The sequence below is a fragment of the Perissodus microlepis genome, chromosome 7, assembly GCF_051167445.1.
Source record: "Perissodus microlepis isolate ML-2025 ecotype Zambia chromosome 7, ASM5116744v1, whole genome shotgun sequence".
Lineage (NCBI taxonomy): Eukaryota > Metazoa > Chordata > Actinopteri > Cichliformes > Cichlidae > Perissodus > Perissodus microlepis.
In genome coordinates this window covers 25,278,748-25,296,419 of record NC_140467.1, presented here as the reverse complement: position 1 = coordinate 25,296,419, position 17,672 = coordinate 25,278,748, and the positions used below count along the sequence as shown (strand labels likewise).

At 39.6% G+C, this 17,672-nt stretch overlaps 1 protein-coding gene across 1 annotated transcript in view; it reads right to left on the bottom strand.

The window, feature by feature from the left end:
- Window positions 1-9,214, bottom strand: part of carmil2 (capping protein regulator and myosin 1 linker 2) — a 63,601-nt gene extending 54,387 nt beyond the window's left edge. Inside the window, exons 1-9 of the mRNA XM_084934359.1 lie at window positions 8,895-9,214; window positions 3,666-3,769; window positions 2,484-2,534; window positions 1,914-1,973; window positions 1,628-1,749; window positions 1,009-1,106; window positions 696-766; window positions 473-546; window positions 318-393 (exon numbers count right to left, since the gene is read on the bottom strand). Of these exons, the coding sequence (XP_084790485.1) occupies window positions 318-393; window positions 473-546; window positions 696-766; window positions 1,009-1,106; window positions 1,628-1,749; window positions 1,914-1,973; window positions 2,484-2,534; window positions 3,666-3,769; window positions 8,895-8,922 (684 nt within the window). The 5' untranslated portion in view covers window positions 8,923-9,214. The remainder of the gene's footprint in view (window positions 1-317; window positions 394-472; window positions 547-695; window positions 767-1,008; window positions 1,107-1,627; window positions 1,750-1,913; window positions 1,974-2,483; window positions 2,535-3,665; window positions 3,770-8,894) is intronic.
- Between the last annotated feature and the right edge of the window lie 8,458 nt (window positions 9,215-17,672).

Below are 17,672 nucleotides of genomic sequence, written 5' to 3'. Positions count from 1 at the left end.
GCTAAGGAGAAGAAGATTATCATCTGATCAGCTTATTAACTGATGGGGTCACAAGCAAATAACAGTCAAAACAATAAAGCAAATAATTATTTCCATATAGATTCCACAGTTTGATAACAGGATGGTAGCACCGCAGTCTTGCTCTGTGACAGTTGTGTTGGATCTAACATATATTTTGTTCCTATTATTAAATGACCACTTAGTTTATTCATGAGAATAATAGTCGTCATTTTGAGAAAAAGCTGGATTCAAGTGTGCAAACCTTTAGGTAACTCTTTCAAACACTCAAACATAAATAAATAAAAATCATAGTGTACCAGTTTGAGATCTTTGCAGTAAATCTTTGTAAACCACTGGTTAAAGGACAAAGCCGCTACTGCCAATGCCAGGTCCCTGTGAGGAAAGGAGACAAAGAAAGTATGTAACAGCGGTAAAGTATGACTGGATTAGCCATCATAATGCTGTATCTCACCTGCTGTCTAAGTGGCTGAAGTCCTGCAGGTTGAATTGTCTCCAGTTGTGGATGTAGTAGATGTTGTCAACATCCTGCATAAACAGTTTGACATTAATTATAATATTTGTATAAAAAGTGCTAAAATTGATTTAAAATTGTACAATTTATTTCAAATGTGAGTCATCTAAAGTTTGGTGCAGATGGCATTACTAGATTTTATGTTGTTGCAACATTAACATACCCACTGAATCTCTTCTCTAAACGGCATCTCATTGAAATCACACAAAGCAGCATAGGTATCAGAGAATCCTCCTGGGAACAATACTCAGATACATTAGTTCTAGTTTTAAATTCATTTGTTTTTCTGAAATGCAAAACTGTCGGTGATCATGTAGTTAGTGTTGCTAATGTTTGAATCATAAGGTGTTTATGATCAACTGAAATGGTCTTTAGCTTTATCACAGTATGTACAACACATTTATAAATGTTTACATGTTAGTACAGTAAGTGATATCCCAACTACAAATGATCTAAAACTGGGAAATGAAACACACCACAGTAGCCAGGCTGACTGTTCATCTGCTCCTCTATCGCACCAATCAGTGTGAGGAGTCTGTCCTTGAGATCGGGTGGAATTGTCTTCAACAGCTTTCTGAGAATTAAAGGAAAATATGAAATGTACCCCATGAAACTGCAATACTCTGCAGACAGACCAAGAGTCTATTGACTGGGAGCTCAGAAATTCAGGTCTTGACTCACTTGATCTATTCCCTCATTAAACACCTCAAAGTATTTTGGCCTTAAGGTCTTACTAAATATATATAATTGTGTTGCTTTTAGAATTTCTAGTCATGTTTATTGTCCTGAAAGCCTAGTAAAGTTGGACAGATCTACCATGTGTGAGATCTGATTTCAAAAAGCTAAGGTCCCAAAGGTGAACAAGCTCACTTTGACTGTGCAACAACAGGCCTTTGGAAACCAGCTGATGACATTGTAGTGGCTACGTCTTTTATATATAGTCTATGATTGTTTCCTATATTCATCAAACTGTATGTAAACTTGGGGAGTATCTTTAAAAACACACACTGTATATAATAAGCATATAATGTTTTCTGTGATTTGAGAAGCCATTGGCTTTGAGACTGGTACGAGCCCACTGCAAGACGGACCCACCCTGGTGAAGAATCAGGAAAGATCCTCTTCAATGAGGCGGTCATGTGACTGATCATAGCTTCAAGATCTTCAGTGTGTAACACACTGAAACACAGAGTCTGTCTGTCTGTCTCCAACACAATCTGCAACACATCCGTACCATACGTGTGTTACTCTCCGCATATAAAAACTAGAGTCTTTTTTATAGAATCAAATATTGTCTTAATGTGTGTTTTATATATGCATAAGTGCATATAAAAATTTTATGTAAAAACAGGTTATATATTGGCACTGATAAATGGTGTACCTTCATGTGACTATGAATATTAATGGCGCAAATCTCCAGGTAGCTAAAGGTGCTCTCCACCTGTGCATGAGAGAAAGGCATGAGTGTGAATACACACACACACACACACACACACACACACACACACACACACACACATAAAGACAAAGTGAAAACAAATTCCATTTAAAAATGTGATTGTTTTTTGGTAACTGTGGTGCGGCCGAATCCATCCTTTCACTGCAGTGTTAAATGGCCTGATACTGATGCAGTGCTTTTACACTGCAAGCCATATCCGCCCAGTCCTACACTGCTTTATTCTATGCACAGTGAGAATGAATCTGTGCACACCGATGCATCGGGGCATTTATGCACATACATATAAAAAGAAAATGTTTGGCACGTTCAGCTCTATCTCTCTCCAGAAACAGTGTCCTAGTCAGAGAGGATAATCCATAAGGCTCATAACTCACAATGGTCATTTATCAAGTAAGAACCAGTAAGGAAAAAAAATAACCTCTCTTATTTCAAACCTCATCACACAATGTTTAAGTTAAGCTGGTTTGGTTTAAAAGAGACGTTGTAATTTACCCTGATAGGTTGCTTGTTTATAACCACGTAACCTCTCCATAGACTCAGTACCTAAGAGAAACAGACATCATAAAAACAAAGAGAAAAGCTATTAGATATCAAACTGACAGACCAATGCCTGCAGCTTCAGAGGAACAGTGTCATTTTGTCAGGTCTTGTTATGCAATTTTGGTCCTTTACATTGACCTCCAAACTACAGTAGCACTGAGGTCCACAGGTGGTATGCTGCTCCTGCAACCGTGCCATATGTCAGTGTTGCAGCAGCCGAATGCAATTCTCAGATGGACAGTTAGTGCTCGTAGAGCGTCATCCTCATTATTACCACTCTGCTTACACAGGAAACAAGTTACCATATGAAATTTGGTCACATGTCAGGATGACCTAAAGTTTAGCTTCTTGTGCAAAATAGGTACAAAATAATGTTGCCCAAATTACTTTTACAACAGTTTATTTACTCTGATTTTGTGTCAATCATTAATCATTAATTAATCATGCCATAAATATATGTTCTTAAAAATCTGTATTTTATTCCTTTCTACCTTTGACAGAGTAGTGTAAATTTCTTTACTTCGTAAAAATTAACATTAAACTTGAAGTTGTTCAGTAACCTGCTTTAAGAACCTTCGTACATGTTTATACATACATTGTTAGCTTTTTAAACAGCGGGTTATAGTTCTGACAGTAAAAAAGTCAAAATACACTTTAACAAACACATAATCAATTTATAATATGTAATTTTTTTTTTTTTTTTACCATTTTTTTATTCAATCAATAATGGACAATAAAATTTATTTGAATACATTGATCCACCTTAAATAAATGAACAAAATATAAAAGTAGTTTAACAACATTATTTATTTATTTATTTTTACTTTAATCCACAAGAAAGTAAACTTTAAGTGATCCTGACTCTTGATAAAAAAATATTTGTCTAACCCTAAATCACACGCAGATCACAACAGATCTTTTAGTGCCCCCTCCTGGCAGATTTGTGTACATGCCGATGCCAGAGCGGCCCTGGTGCCCACATAAACGTGTTTTCTGTGTGCAAACAAACTGTTAGCAGACAAGTAGTAATGAGGCTGATCCTGTAAGAGCACCAGCTGATTCAGATTTAGTTAAAGCAGTCATAGTGAAATAGCCATTAGACCAAAGGTATTGGCTTTTATCAGTGATACTCACCATAAACCTGTTGGCTGACCTTCCAGTTGTCAGACTGGAGTTGTTCAAAATAACAGGCGTCACCAGACAGACTCTGTGAGGCTTCAGCAGCTCTGATATCTGATCTGCTCACAGGATTACACACAAAGACAGACCATCACTATTACTATCATACTTTTGAGGACATCTTCACAGTTTGAATATTAAGTGCCTGTTTCTGCAGCACCTTAAACAAGGCTAACAAGGTTTTCACTTCTGTGGAGGACTGGATAGTTGTTCATCCAAATAACTGAAAATAAAGTGTTCATTTCTAATTCGTGGGTGAAAACCCAGTCCTGAAGGCTTGAACTCATGAACTCATATCACCAGGTGCTGGGTTTCCTCCTTTTTAATGCTCTGCCAGCCTTTACTGCAGAGGCTTCAGTTACTGTTTGTTTCTGGGCCTTTCGGTCCAAAGTTTAGCCTTCAACAAGTGAAATGCTCAGTTGGGTTAAGATCAGGTGACTGACTTGGCCATTCAAGGATATTCCACTTCTTTGCTTTAATAAATTCCTGGGTTGCTTTGGCTGCATATTTTGGGTCATTGTCAATTTGTATTATGAAACGACGCCCATCAGTTCGACTCCATGTAGCTGGATTTGAGCAGACAGCTTGTCTCAGAACACCTCAGAATTCATTCGGCTGCTTCTGTCCTGTGTCATCAATCAACACGAGTGTCCTAGTGGGACTGGCAGCCATACACCCCAAACCATCACATTGCCTCCGCTGTGTTTATGATGTGGTTTGCTTTGGATCATGAGCTGTTCTTTGTCAGATGTTTGTCAGATGTGACTTGTTTCACATGCATGGAGAGCTCCTGTGACTGCATGTTGTCTGTTCACAGTGAAATCTTCCATATGCAAGTACCACACCTCAGATCAACTCCAGGCTTTTATATGCTTAATTAATAATGACATAATGATGGAATTGCCCACACCTGCCCACGAAATAGCCTTTGAATCAATTGTCCAATTACCTTGGTCCCTCCTAAACCCTTCATCCAATTTTAATGCAGATACCCTCAAATGAAAGCTGAGAGTCTACACATGATATCCATTGTATAACTATTATTTAAATATGTTTCAATAACCAGGTAAAAAAAAATCTAAACTTGTGTCCAAATATATATGGACCTAACTATAACCTTGAGTCACATCCCATTCTTTAATCCATAGGGTTTAATATGATGTCAGCCCACCCTTTGCAGCTATAACAGCTTCCACTCTTCTGGGAAGGCTTTCCATAGTTTAGGAGTGTTTATTTACAACCATTCTTTAAGGAGCACATTTGTGAGGACAGACCAGTAGGTTTCCTCCACACCAAACTCTCTCATCCATGTCTTTATGGACCTTGCATTGTGCACTGGTGTGCAGTCATGTTGGAAGAGGAACGGATCATCCCCAAACTGTTCCCACAAATTTGGAAGCCTGAAATTGTCCAAAGTGTCTTGGGATGCTGAAGCATTAAGAGTTCCCAACACTGAAAATAAGGGACTGCTCTGTGATCTTACGTGGCCGACCACTACATGACTAAGTTGCTGTAGTTCCAGTTGCTTCCACTTTGTTATAATACCACTAACAGCTGACTGTGGAATATTTAGTACAGAGGTCGGAAGTAACAAAGTACAAATACTTTGTTACTGTACTTAAGTAGAATTTTCAGGTATCTGTACTTTACTTGAGTAGTTTTCTTTCTGACTACTTTTTACTTTTACTCACTACATTTTGAACAAGTATATGTACTTTCTTCTTACATTTTCAAAACAGGTTTATTACTTAATTTTAAAAAAATAGTATTAATTTTAACATATTTAAGGTGAGTTATTATTTCACTTCACTGTGAGCGTCCAAACATCAAACCAATTTGAGCCTAAACAGCAACACATGAAAACCAGTCCTGTTCATGTATTATTCACCAGGACATGTCACATAGAAAGAGATGGAAGAGGCAAAACGTCAGCGGTTAAAGTGCGATGGGTATTTTTGTTTTTGTTGATATTTAAATTGTGGTAGCAGTACTTCAGCATCTAGTTAGTGCTACAAAAGAGGAGCGAGGAGCATAAAGGAGTCATATTTTAAAGGTGCAGGTAATTTCAAATGCACATTTTATCAGTTCAACAAACATCAGCAAACACACAAACTGTTTGTGTGCAGTTATTTGCACAGTGTGTTGCTAGCTAAAGGTCCAGCTGCTATATTTGACAGGCAGAGAAAAGAAAGAGAGCCAACTTCACTCAGAGATGGAGAAAGATAAGAAAATCAGGACAGGAGAGGAAGAAGAGAGGTTAGATTTAAAGGGAAGGACTACTCAGTGTAGAAACATTTTCCAAAGAGCTACTTTTTACTTTCTTACTTTGTGTACATGTCAGAGCCTGTACTTTTTTCACTTTTACTTGAGTAAAGAAGTTGAATCAGTACTTCAACTTTTACTGGAGTATTTTTTTTAACACTAGTATCTGTACTTCGACTTAAGTACATAATGTCTGTACTTTTGCCACCTCTGATTCAGTAGCAAGGAAATTTAATCACTGGACTTGTTGCACAGGTAACATCCTATCACGGTCCCACGCTGGAATTCACGGAGCTCCTGAGAGCGAGCGGTGCATGCCTAGGTGCTCAATTTTATACACCTGTGGCCACGAAAGTGATCGGAAGACCTGAATTCAGTGATTTGGGTGGGTGAGTGAATACTTTTGGCAATATAGTGTAGATGACACTAGGCAAACAGGACCATTTCTGCAAAAACCTGAACTGAGATCCATAGATCCTCCACACTGTACACCACCAGCATCTTCACTGCACCTAGAAATTTTGTTATTAGGAGTTACAACTGGTACAACTGGCCGACAAAGGGCAGCCCTGGGAAAATTCCAAAGCATCCTCAGTGTTGGACTGAAGGGTAAGTGACAACACGTGCAATGGAAGGTTTAAGAATGGTAAATGGAGTGGTTCTTATATAGCGCTTTTCTACTCTGAGCACTCAAAGCGCTTTATACAACTAATTCATTCACCTAACCACACAAGCACTAAACTGTGTGAATGGGTGTTAAGTGCTCACTATCTAACATTCACACACAGTCGCACTCTGATGGATGCATCAGAGAGCAACCTGGGGTTAGTATCTTGCCCAAGGATATTTGACAAGCAGACTGGAGCCTGGGATCGAACTGCCAACCTTCCAGTTAGTAGCTGACCTGCTCTACCACCTGAGCTGGTTCATTGTTGTCATCGTGTTAAACAGTCGTATTACCAGGCTTTAAACACCACCTATAAACACCACCTACTTTGTGAGGCATGAAGACATCCATCCTTTGTAAACTCTGTTTATTTACCCATGTGGTTCTTATTTCCAGCCCATTTTAAGAACGAACAGGCAGGAGTTCTGACTTTGGTGTAGGGAATTACATAGTGATTTGTGAAATGCTAAGAGTTTGGTAAACTTGTGAAATTGAGTTTTCAAAGAAGCAAAAGTAGTGCAAGATCTGAAACTGCCCAGCAACCTCTTTTTTGCGGTTTGAGGCAAACTGAAATAATGGAAACTTGCCCTGTAACTTTAGCACAGAAAGGAAATGTATTTGTAACGACTTTCAATGTGAATGAGTTTCAGTTAAACTCAGTATAGTAGATATATTTGAGGGGGTTTTGTCGCTTTATATACCTTACTTTTACAAATTCCCCAATAAATCAAACAGAGTTAAAATCAGCAGTTACAATAACATCTGGTTTGTGTATGTACCTGTATAAGAAGGGAAAGACTTTTACAAGTGTCCACTCACTCATTCTTTTCACATACAAAATTACAGATTTATATTATAAAACTCACACATGGTTTGTATGACAATAAAACTCTTGATTCTTGATCCTCAGGAGACCTCAGAGACCAACAGTACACTGCTCTGTAGGTGAGGCTGACAAGTTTGAAAATAGGTGACGTGGGCAACGGTAAGCTACTGAAAGGAGATGGACACATTGATCAGGTGTTAAGTGGCCAAATAGTAGCATTCTGAATTTCCTACAAGTAATCAGATACAGAGCGAAGACAATGATGAATAATAAAAGCTGATAAAAAACATACCTGAACGGTATCTACAAATAAATAGCGTGTGATATTAGTTTTTTAATAATCTATCTAAAGGGCAGCAGATATGAAATGAACCTGAGGCTCAGAAGTTGCTGAAGGACAGAAATTAGGTACGTCCCCCACAGAGACAGTAAAACATCTGTGAGATAACATTCAAACTGTTATTATGCAATAGCTGTATAATCACGGTTTGATGTTTTACAGAAGTGAGCCCTAGTAGTTTCAACCCTAACCCTGATTATACATGACTAGGTGATCATTTCTAATGAAGTTCAGGTAGCTTAGAGTTTTAAGATGGCACAGAAATTTCTCGGAGTCACCTCACCAAACAAGTGCCAGATTCACTGTTATTCAGAGGCTTTTTTGGCACCGGCAAGGTCTATGGCATGGAAATACTGACAGTCAGAGTGCAACTGACTGCTGTGCTGAATTCAGGGACATGTTACATACAATACCTGCTCAGATTACACTGAATTTCAGGTCAGCTGTGCACCCACCCTTCTTTAGAAATTAATCGGAGCACTAACAGAGTAATAATTTCAGAGAGTCCTGGTATCGGACTGTCTTTATTCAGTTCATAACACTGCTAACAAACCACACACTGAGTCACGTTTCCTTCTTTTTGTCAGTTGGTGTCACTGACTGTTAAAGTGGAAACACAGACGGTAACTAAGTAGGAGAAGCTGACCTTTAGGCATAAACAGTTTGTTTCAATGAAAAAGAAAAGCCTAACTTAACTGTATAGACTAGATGTTTTTTATGAAGTCAGGATTTAGTCCAGTAAAAAGTTGTATGGCTAGTATCACTGAATCGCAGATTATTTACATCTTTATAAATAATCTTACATCATTAAAACTGTATGTTTGAAGTTTTAGACAAAAATAAATACACGTAAGATGATCTCTGTGACAGAAAGTCTCACATTTTGTTGCTAAGCACCCGTTTTTACCCAGTATGGCAACATTTGGAGCCCCTGGATTATTTGCATTTGCTTTAACTAGGTCAGCTTAAACAGACTGAGTTGAAATACATGTAAAAACTTTTAAGGTGTTTCAATGCTATCACCCTATGTTCAAAGAATCGAAAATATCAAAGCGCATTAACTTTGCTGCTGAAAATGGCTCAGCTTACCTTGCAGGTTCTGGGAAACAGCCTCCATTCTGTGGACTTCAATAAAACGATGAAATTAATATGAAGATGCACAAAAAGTTAATCTGTGATCTTGTACTGCTCCTTAGAGAAATAACGAAAGGAAAGATGCATGTCCATACCGCCAAATTTACAAAAAGAAGACGGATTTTAATCTAATAAAACAGTGTGTACAAATCCAACTGCACTGACTCAGGAGTAGGGAGCAGAGGAGATAGTAAAACAAGAAAATGTAGCGTGGAGATACTAAAGGTGTGAAGGTACACACATGAAACCACCATAAGATTTCTTTTTCAGAGCACATCTGCATATAACCCTCTTTCTCTTTCCACCCTGCATGCATGCACACACGTCACCTTTCTTGCTCTGCTTGCATGCACCCTCTGCTTGTGAACGTAGATACTCACATCCTGTTCCATGTTTTGAGTCAATAACACTGTGAACACAGAGAAGACTAAGCAGGAAGGAACTGAAGCTAACCCCCACACTGCAGGAAACCTGCAGTTTTACAAAGTTGTGCATCGTGTTTAAAAGTTTAGGAACTAATCAAATGATGAACGTCAGAGGATAAATAAAAGAAATAATATTTATGAAAGCATAATAAGGGTTTAATGACTTTTACTTTTATTATGATGGAATCAATTATAAATGTTTTTCATTAGTAGTTATCTCTAACCACCAGGGGGAACCAAAGTGCACATTCAAACGGTTTTATCTACATTTAGTTAAGGCAGAACTGCTTTGATCAGTTTACAGTTTTGTACATCGCCTTAAGGCAACTGTTACTTTGATTTGGCGCTGTAGAAATAAAAAGAATTAAACTGAATTTTTCTGCCATCCTGTTGTATAAAGTGCTCCAGGAGGATTAGCACGTTTGCCTCACAGCAAGAAGGTCAATTCCAGCACCTGGCCGGGGTCTTTCTGTGTGGAGTTTACATGTTCTCCCCATGTTTGTGCAGGTTCTCTCTGGGTACTCCGGCTTCCTCCCACAGTCCAAAGACATGCAGTTAGTGGGGTTAGTTACCTTCATAGGTATGAATGGTTGTCTGTCTCTATGTGTCACACTGGACAGGTCCCTTTTAACTGGTGACCTGTGCAGGGTGTACCCTGCCTCTTGCCTTATAGTAGCTGGGATAGGCTGACAATATTAAATAATTAATAGCAGTCAGACAGATGTTGTCATGCTTGACTCTGGAATACTTTGGCATATAGAGGAGGTCAACTGAATGACTGCAAGCTGTGTAAGCCAGGTGGCTGCAAAACAAGTATGTCTGGTATAACCTTGTGGTGAATTTACTGGGAGAACTGAATGCACCAGAGCAGCAAACGGCCAAAACTTCTGCTTTTATTTTTTCCACTTGCTGATGATCAATTAATCAAGTGCATTTGATTAGCAGCACCAGCTACCATTTATTCTCCTTGTAACAGTTGGTGAAATGTTATTATTTGACCACTAGGCGGAGCTCTTGTAATGATAATGTAATTAACGCATTTTATTTTGTATGTTTTATTTTTGTGTTGAGCATGTTAACATTTTCCTTTTTTGCCTACTGGATTGGTGTACAGTTAATTTGATACATGGAAAGTAACCAGTTAATTTTGTAAGTATAAGGTAAGGGCAGAGGTCACTTCCTGTTTTGGGAAGTAAGGTCAGAGAAGCTGCGCATGGTGACGGTCTAGCCGTGTAAAAGTCAAGCTAAGAAAGAAGAAATAAGCCCTAAGTTCCAGTTACACCGGTTTGTCTACTTGCAGGCCAAAGTGGTATGTTTGTTTATATTTTGTGAATTTTATATTGTAATATGTTTTAATGCTGAAATATAATTTTCTTGTACATTTGTATTCACCAGTTCTACGGTGTACCTGTGTACGTTAAGAGAAGCACAGTAAACATCAGTAAAGAAGAACTCTCGTGTCTCTCGTGTATGTGTACAAGCCGGCATAGTAGAACACTCCACTGCCCCGGAGAAGGCAACGAGATGGTTGGACCGAAGCTACTAGCAAGAGACGCTACTAGCAAGAGAAGTATCACATGCTCCAGCAAATGCATTGAATACGTAAAGAAGCAAGCTAACAAGTGAAAGATAATCAAGCAAGCACAAAGGTCCGTGTCTTGGAAGTAACAAAGCACTTGTAAATTGTTATCAAGCCTCAGTTCCATTTGAAATTCAAAGTGACCTTTCATATTAAGGAGCAGCTAAAATCAAGATTTATCAAGTAAATGTTAAAGTCAAGTGAAAATACTATTAAGACAACATGGCAGATGAAAATGAAGATGCAATACAGCCCACTGAAGAAGAAAGTGCTGATGATAATTTTCAAAATGATGAAAGTAAAGAGCAGACAAATGGAGAAGAAACTCCACAGTGCTCAGTATTTACTGAAGGCACACAGTCAGAAAGCTTACGCAGAAGCCAGCGCACACGCACTCTTACTGAAAAGGGACAATCCTTACAAGAAGCCAAGTTAAATGACTTGACAAACAATTTTGAGCGAGTTTACAAGAAGTGGAAATACCACATAAACTTATTTAAAAGAATGGTGAAGAGTAAAGACATTGAGTTAATATCTGAAGCTGTAAGTGTTATAGACACTAGTATGACTGACATCTGTAACATTCATGATGAGATCAGAAAAATACAAAGTCCTGATATTGAAATCCGCAGAAGATGTGATGTGTGCATGGCTATCAGTGAAACTGCCAGAGCAAAGGCTCGGTGCCTTTTAGAAGAAGATGGTGATCCAAATAGTATACCCTGGCCTGATTCAGAGTCCGTGTATGACAGCAGTTCATCCAGCGCTTCTTCAAGGATCACATATAAGTCAAGGTCTATCTCTGGGATGTCAAAGCAATCATCTCTGGTCACACTACAACAAAGACAAGAAGCTGCAGCTGAAGTAGCAGCTACAGAAGAAGTCATTAAAATAATGAAAACACAGCATCAGTGTGAGGAAGAAATCAGAGAACTTGAAGTTGAGGATGCAAGGAAAATAGCTCAATTTCTAACTGAGAGCACCTCAATAAAGACAAGGTTAGATGAAAAGAGAAAGGAAGTGGAACTTTTGAGAGAATTGCAAAAGCGTAATGCAGCACAAGCAAGACTGAAGGTGTATGCTGAAAGTGTGAACAGTGAGGATGAAGACAAATCTCCTGTTCATTCCCAAGTAAGACAAGATAGTTCCTTCCCACAACCAAGCTTTCCAAATGTGAACTCGAAACCATTCATCCCCTCTCAAGTTAGAGCTCCGCAACAAACTGCACCTCTCCAAGCCTCTGTTCCTCAAACAGCAATTCGTAGTGCAAATGAAACGCCCTCCACTGATCTTGTAAGGATGCTCGCTGAAGCTATCACTGCAAACAGAATCCCAATCCCAGAGCCTCCAGTCTTCACAGGTGATCCGCTGCAGTATAATGACTGGAAGTTGTCTTTTCAAACATTAGTTGACCGCAAGAATCTGCCAATTCAAGAAAAGCTATTCTTCCTGAGAAAGTATGTTGGAGGTTCAGCGAAGAAGGCTATTGAAGGACATTTTCTGGTTGGAACAGACACCGCTTATCATGCTGCCTGGGAGATACTCAACGACAGGTTTGGAGATCCCTTTGTGATAGGCAAATCATATCGTGACAAGATTCAGTCATGGCCAAAAATTAACAACAAAGACACTAAAGATCTACGTGAGTTTGCAGATTTTCTAAGCAGTGTTGAGTCAGCCATACCTTATGTTCAAGGTTTACAAGTTTTGCATGACTGCGTGGAAAATCAGAGGATAGCTGCAAAGCTGCCTGATTGGCTAAGTGCACGATGGAACAGAACAGTGACAGAGTTTCAAGATGAACACAGAATGTTCCCAGATTTTAGTCATTTTGTCAAATTCCTGAATAAAGAAGCAAGAATTGCATGTAATCCTATCACTTCTCTGCCTGCAATAAAGCCAACTGAACAAGACAAGCATGCATTTAAAGACAAGCCCAAAAGAAACTACATGCTGAATGCTAAGTCACTTAGTACAAGCTCTAGTGAAAGGACAAATGTCACATGTCTCTTTTGTAAGAAACCTGGTCACACGCTTCAGAAATGTCGCAAGATAATGGACAAGTCAGTTGAAGAGAGAGTAAAGTTTGTGCAGTCTGAAAAACTGTGCTTTGGTTGCCTCAAGACTGGTCATAACTCTAAGAACTGCACTTCCAGAAGTGTGTGTGACAAATGCCAAAAGCCTCACCCAACTTGTCTACATCAAGACAGAGAGAAAAGAGACAAGGAACAAAGAAAGAATAGCCAACAACAATTTAAGGCTAACCAGGAAACAGAGGTTTCTGAAGTACAAGAGCAAGTATCTAACCAAGTTACATCCAACAGAGTTGTGCAACAAAAGTCAAAAGGTTGTACTTCCTCAGTTATCCCAGTTTATGTATCCACTGTGGATGAACCAGAGAATGAAAAGTTGGTGTATGCTTTTCTCGATACTCAAAGTGACACCACTTTCATCTTGAAAGACACAGCTCAGTCGCTCAACGCCATGTTAGAGCCAGTTAAACTCAAGATTTCCACTATAACGTCCAAAACAAAGGTTGTTTCAAGCAGCAAGTTAAAGGACTTACAAGTAAGAGGCATTTACTCTGAAACGAGAATTAAACTACCAACAAGCTATACCAGAGACTACATTCCTGCTAACAGATCACATATTCCCACAAACAAAACAGCAGAGAACTGGTCACATTTGAAACATTTATCAAAGGAGATGGCTCCCAAGCTTGACTGTGAAGTTGGACTACTGATCGGATATAACTGTCCTCAAGCATTGCTCCCTCTAGCGGTGGTCAGTGGTGATCGAGACCAGCCATTTGCACAGAAATCTCTGCTTGGCTGGAGCATCATTGGCTACAGTGACTCTGAAGGTGATTGTGAAGATGAAATAGGAGTAAGCCATCGTGTTATTGTTAGACAAGTCTTGCCAGCTGTAGAACCAGCTCACAAGCTCAAAACGGAAGTTCACTTTGTAAGCAGAAACAAAGTCAAAGAAATACTTACTCCAGCCGAGATACTTAATGTGTTAGAGATGGACTTTGTTGAAAAAGGTGTTGAAGAAGAGTCAATACCAAAAGAAGATGCTAAAGTGAAAGAGATCAGTATCGAAGATCCAGAACTCAAAGTCACAACAGTATTCGCAGTTAAGGCAAAAGAAGAGAAATCCATTTTAGAACGACTGGAAAAATTCTCAGATTGGACGAGAGTTGTGAAAGCAATTGCAAGATTAAGACGACGTGTAAAGTATGCAAAGAACTCAAAGGAAATGTCCAATGAAAGTACTACGTTGGAAGAAAGGAAAGAAGCCGAGGAGTTCATCATACGGACAGTTCAAGGAGAAGCATTTGGAAAAGAAATTAAGATCATAAAGGATAAGGAGGAAGTCAGACCATCTCACTCAAAGCTACTTCAGTTAAGTCCATTCCTTGATCAACACAATATCTTGAGGGTAGGAGGAAGACTTACAAAAGCGTCAATCCATCCCAACATCAAACACCCAGCCATTCTGCCAAAGAAACATCATGTGTCGCACCTGCTCATCAAACATTTTCATGAGAAGACGCATCATCAAGGCCGAGGGATGACAGTAAATGAGATACGGTCCAATGGCATATGGGTAATTGGCTGCAGTACTGAAGTATCGTCATTTATATACAAATGTGTCAAATGTAGAAAGTACAGGAAAGGCAATCAAGAACAAAGGATGGGCGACCTGCCACCAGAAAGACTGGACGCTACCCCTCCATTTACATACAGCGGTATGGACTGCTTCGGACCATTCTGTGTAAAAGAAGGGAGGAAAGACTTGAAGAGATATGAACTCTTGTTTACATGTATGTGCTCACGAGCTATACATATAGAAGTTCTAGATGATCTCAGTGCAGACTGTTTTCTCAATGCACTCCGTTGTTTCATAGCAATACGTGGCAACGTAGGTCAGCTGCATTGTGATCAAGGCACCAATTTTATCGGTGCAAGAAACGAGCTTCTAACGCAAGCAACTCAAGAGAAAGTCAAAGAGCTGGGAATAACTTTCGTTTTCAACCCACCTGCTTCTAGCCACATGGGAGGAGTCTGGGAGAGGCAGATTCGGACAATAAGAAATGTTCTGAAATCCATTCTTGACCAGTCAGCTTCAAGATTAGACACTTCATCATTGAGAACGTTCATGTATGAAGCTATGGCAATAGTAAACAGTCGACCACTAACTGTAGAGTCTATCAACGACCCTGTAGGACTGGAGCCGTTGACACCCAACCATATTTTGACGATGAAATCAGCAGTGATCTCACCACCACCTGGAGAATTCGCTAAAGAAGATCTCTACCTCCAGAAAAGATGGAAACGAGTACAATATTTGGCGAATGTATTTTGGACAAGGTGGAGAAAGGAATATCTGTTAAACTTGCAACAGAGAAGCAAATGGAATAAAAACAGAAGAAATGCAAAAATAAATGACATTGTGTTATTACAAGAAGACTGTCTTCCAAGAAATCAATGGAAACTCGCCAAAGTTGTGGAAGTCACTCCAGGAGCTGACGGCAGAGTCAGAAAAGTTAAGCTTCTCATCGGTGACTCTACTAGAGACAATAAGGGGAAGCACACAACTAAGACGATTTTAGAGAGACCCATACATAAGACTATACTTTTACTTGAAGCAGAGTAAAGACTCAACATAATGTTTATTGGTTAACCTTCGCTAAGTTCATTGTTGGGTCAAATTCCTTTAGGATCACACATGCTGTTGCGATAGTGTGATGGTGGGAGTGTAACAGTTGGTGAAATGTTATTATTTGACCACTAGGCGGAGCTCTTGTAATGATAATGTAATTAACGCATTTTATTTTGTATGTTTTATTTTTGTGTTGAGCATGTTAACATTTTCCTTTTTTGCCTACTGGATTGGTGTACAGTTAATTTGATACATGGAAAGTAACCAGTTAATTTTGTAAGTATAAGGTAAGGGCAGAGGTCACTTCCTGTTTTGGGAAGTAAGGTCAGAGAAGCTGCGCATGGTGACGGTCTAGCCGTGTAAAAGTCAAGCTAAGAAAGAAGAAATAAGCCCTAAGTTCCAGTTACACCGGTTTGTCTACTTGCAGGCCAAAGTGGTATGTTTGTTTATATTTTGTGAATTTTATATTGTAATATGTTTTAATGCTGAAATATAATTTTCTTGTACATTTGTATTCACAAGTTCTACGGTGTACCTGTGTACGTTAAGAGAAGCACAGTAAACATCAGTAAAGAAGAACTCTCGTGTCTCTCGTGTATGTGTACAAGCCGGCATACTCCTAATGCCTATGGAGCAGTAAAGGTGGATTGCCTAGTGTTTGTGACACAGGACCCACACACACACACACACGGGTTATGCTTAGTGTCTTTTTATTTTGAAAATAATCTGCGGTTTTTTGGCACCCGCCTCGGACGCAGCCACTCCGTCTCTCTGCCCCATCTCACTGTGGGCACACAAAAACACATCTCCCTCATTAACGCAGTCCCGTACACCTGTTGCCTCCCCGCCTCCGTGCCGCCCAGAGAGCTCACTGTGTCACCCCTCCTCTGCAGCAGGCCAGCAAACCACGCCCCCGCCACAGTGTTCAATTCAATTTTATTGAAATCACAAAAAACAGTTGCCTCAAAGCACTTTATATTGTAGGCTACAGACAGTACAATAATACAGAGAAACCCCAATAATCAGACCACTGCCTATGAGAAAGTGCTTTGGCAACAGTGAGAAGGAAAAACTCCCTTTTAACAGGAAGAAGCCTCCAGTAAAACCAGGCTCAGGAAGGTGCGGCCATCTGCCGAGATCGGTTGAGGGTGAGGAGGGAAATAAGGCAGGAAAAAAGGACTTGTACCCATTGGCTGGGTAGAGAGATCGAGCTGGAAAGGATTACAATGATTAAAAATTGAGACCGAAATATTACAACCTGGGGGTGAGAAAGTGTTGAGAAGATGGAAGGAGTACTTTGAGAAGCTGATGAATAAATAAAAGCGAGAGGACGACAGTGTTGATGGATAAATAAAAAGGTGGTCGGAAAGAGACGCACTGTGTATTTCTGGATCTAGAGAAAGCTTTGTGAGGAAGTCAGGTGTGGCAGAGAAGTATGTGAGGGTGGCGCAGAACAGGTACAGTGTGAGGACAGAAAGGCAGTGTTGAGGTAGAAGGGACAGATGGGTTGAGGTTACATCAGGGATCTACTTTGAGCTCCTTCATGGAGTGATGATGGACAGGTTGACAGATGACATTTGGCAGTTTGTCTGCTAAGATGTTCACAGGTGACATTGTGATCTATAGTTTGGAAAACAAAAAAACAAACAAACAACAGGCTGGACTTGAGGTGCTGAGTGTGTGACCACAATGGACAGCATATACAAGTATATCGGATGGAAAGCTAACGTTGAGTGCTTTGGAGACAAAGTAAGAGCTGCAAGGCTGAGACAATTTTGACATGAGCAGTGAAGACACTGGCTGTAGAGTAGGAAGGGAAAAAAAAGCAAGAGCACAGATAAGATTCATGGGTGTAGTGAAGGAGGACACGCACAGGGCTGGTGTGACAGAGCAAAGATGTTAGCTGCTGTGATGACCGCTAAAGGAAGCAGCCGAAAGAAGATGATGTGCAGATTTTGACCATGTACAGATAAAATACTAAATAATTATTCACTTGTGCACCTAATTCTCATTTTCTTAAGTCATTATCGATGTATGATATGTAATCATTCTACCTTGTAAAAA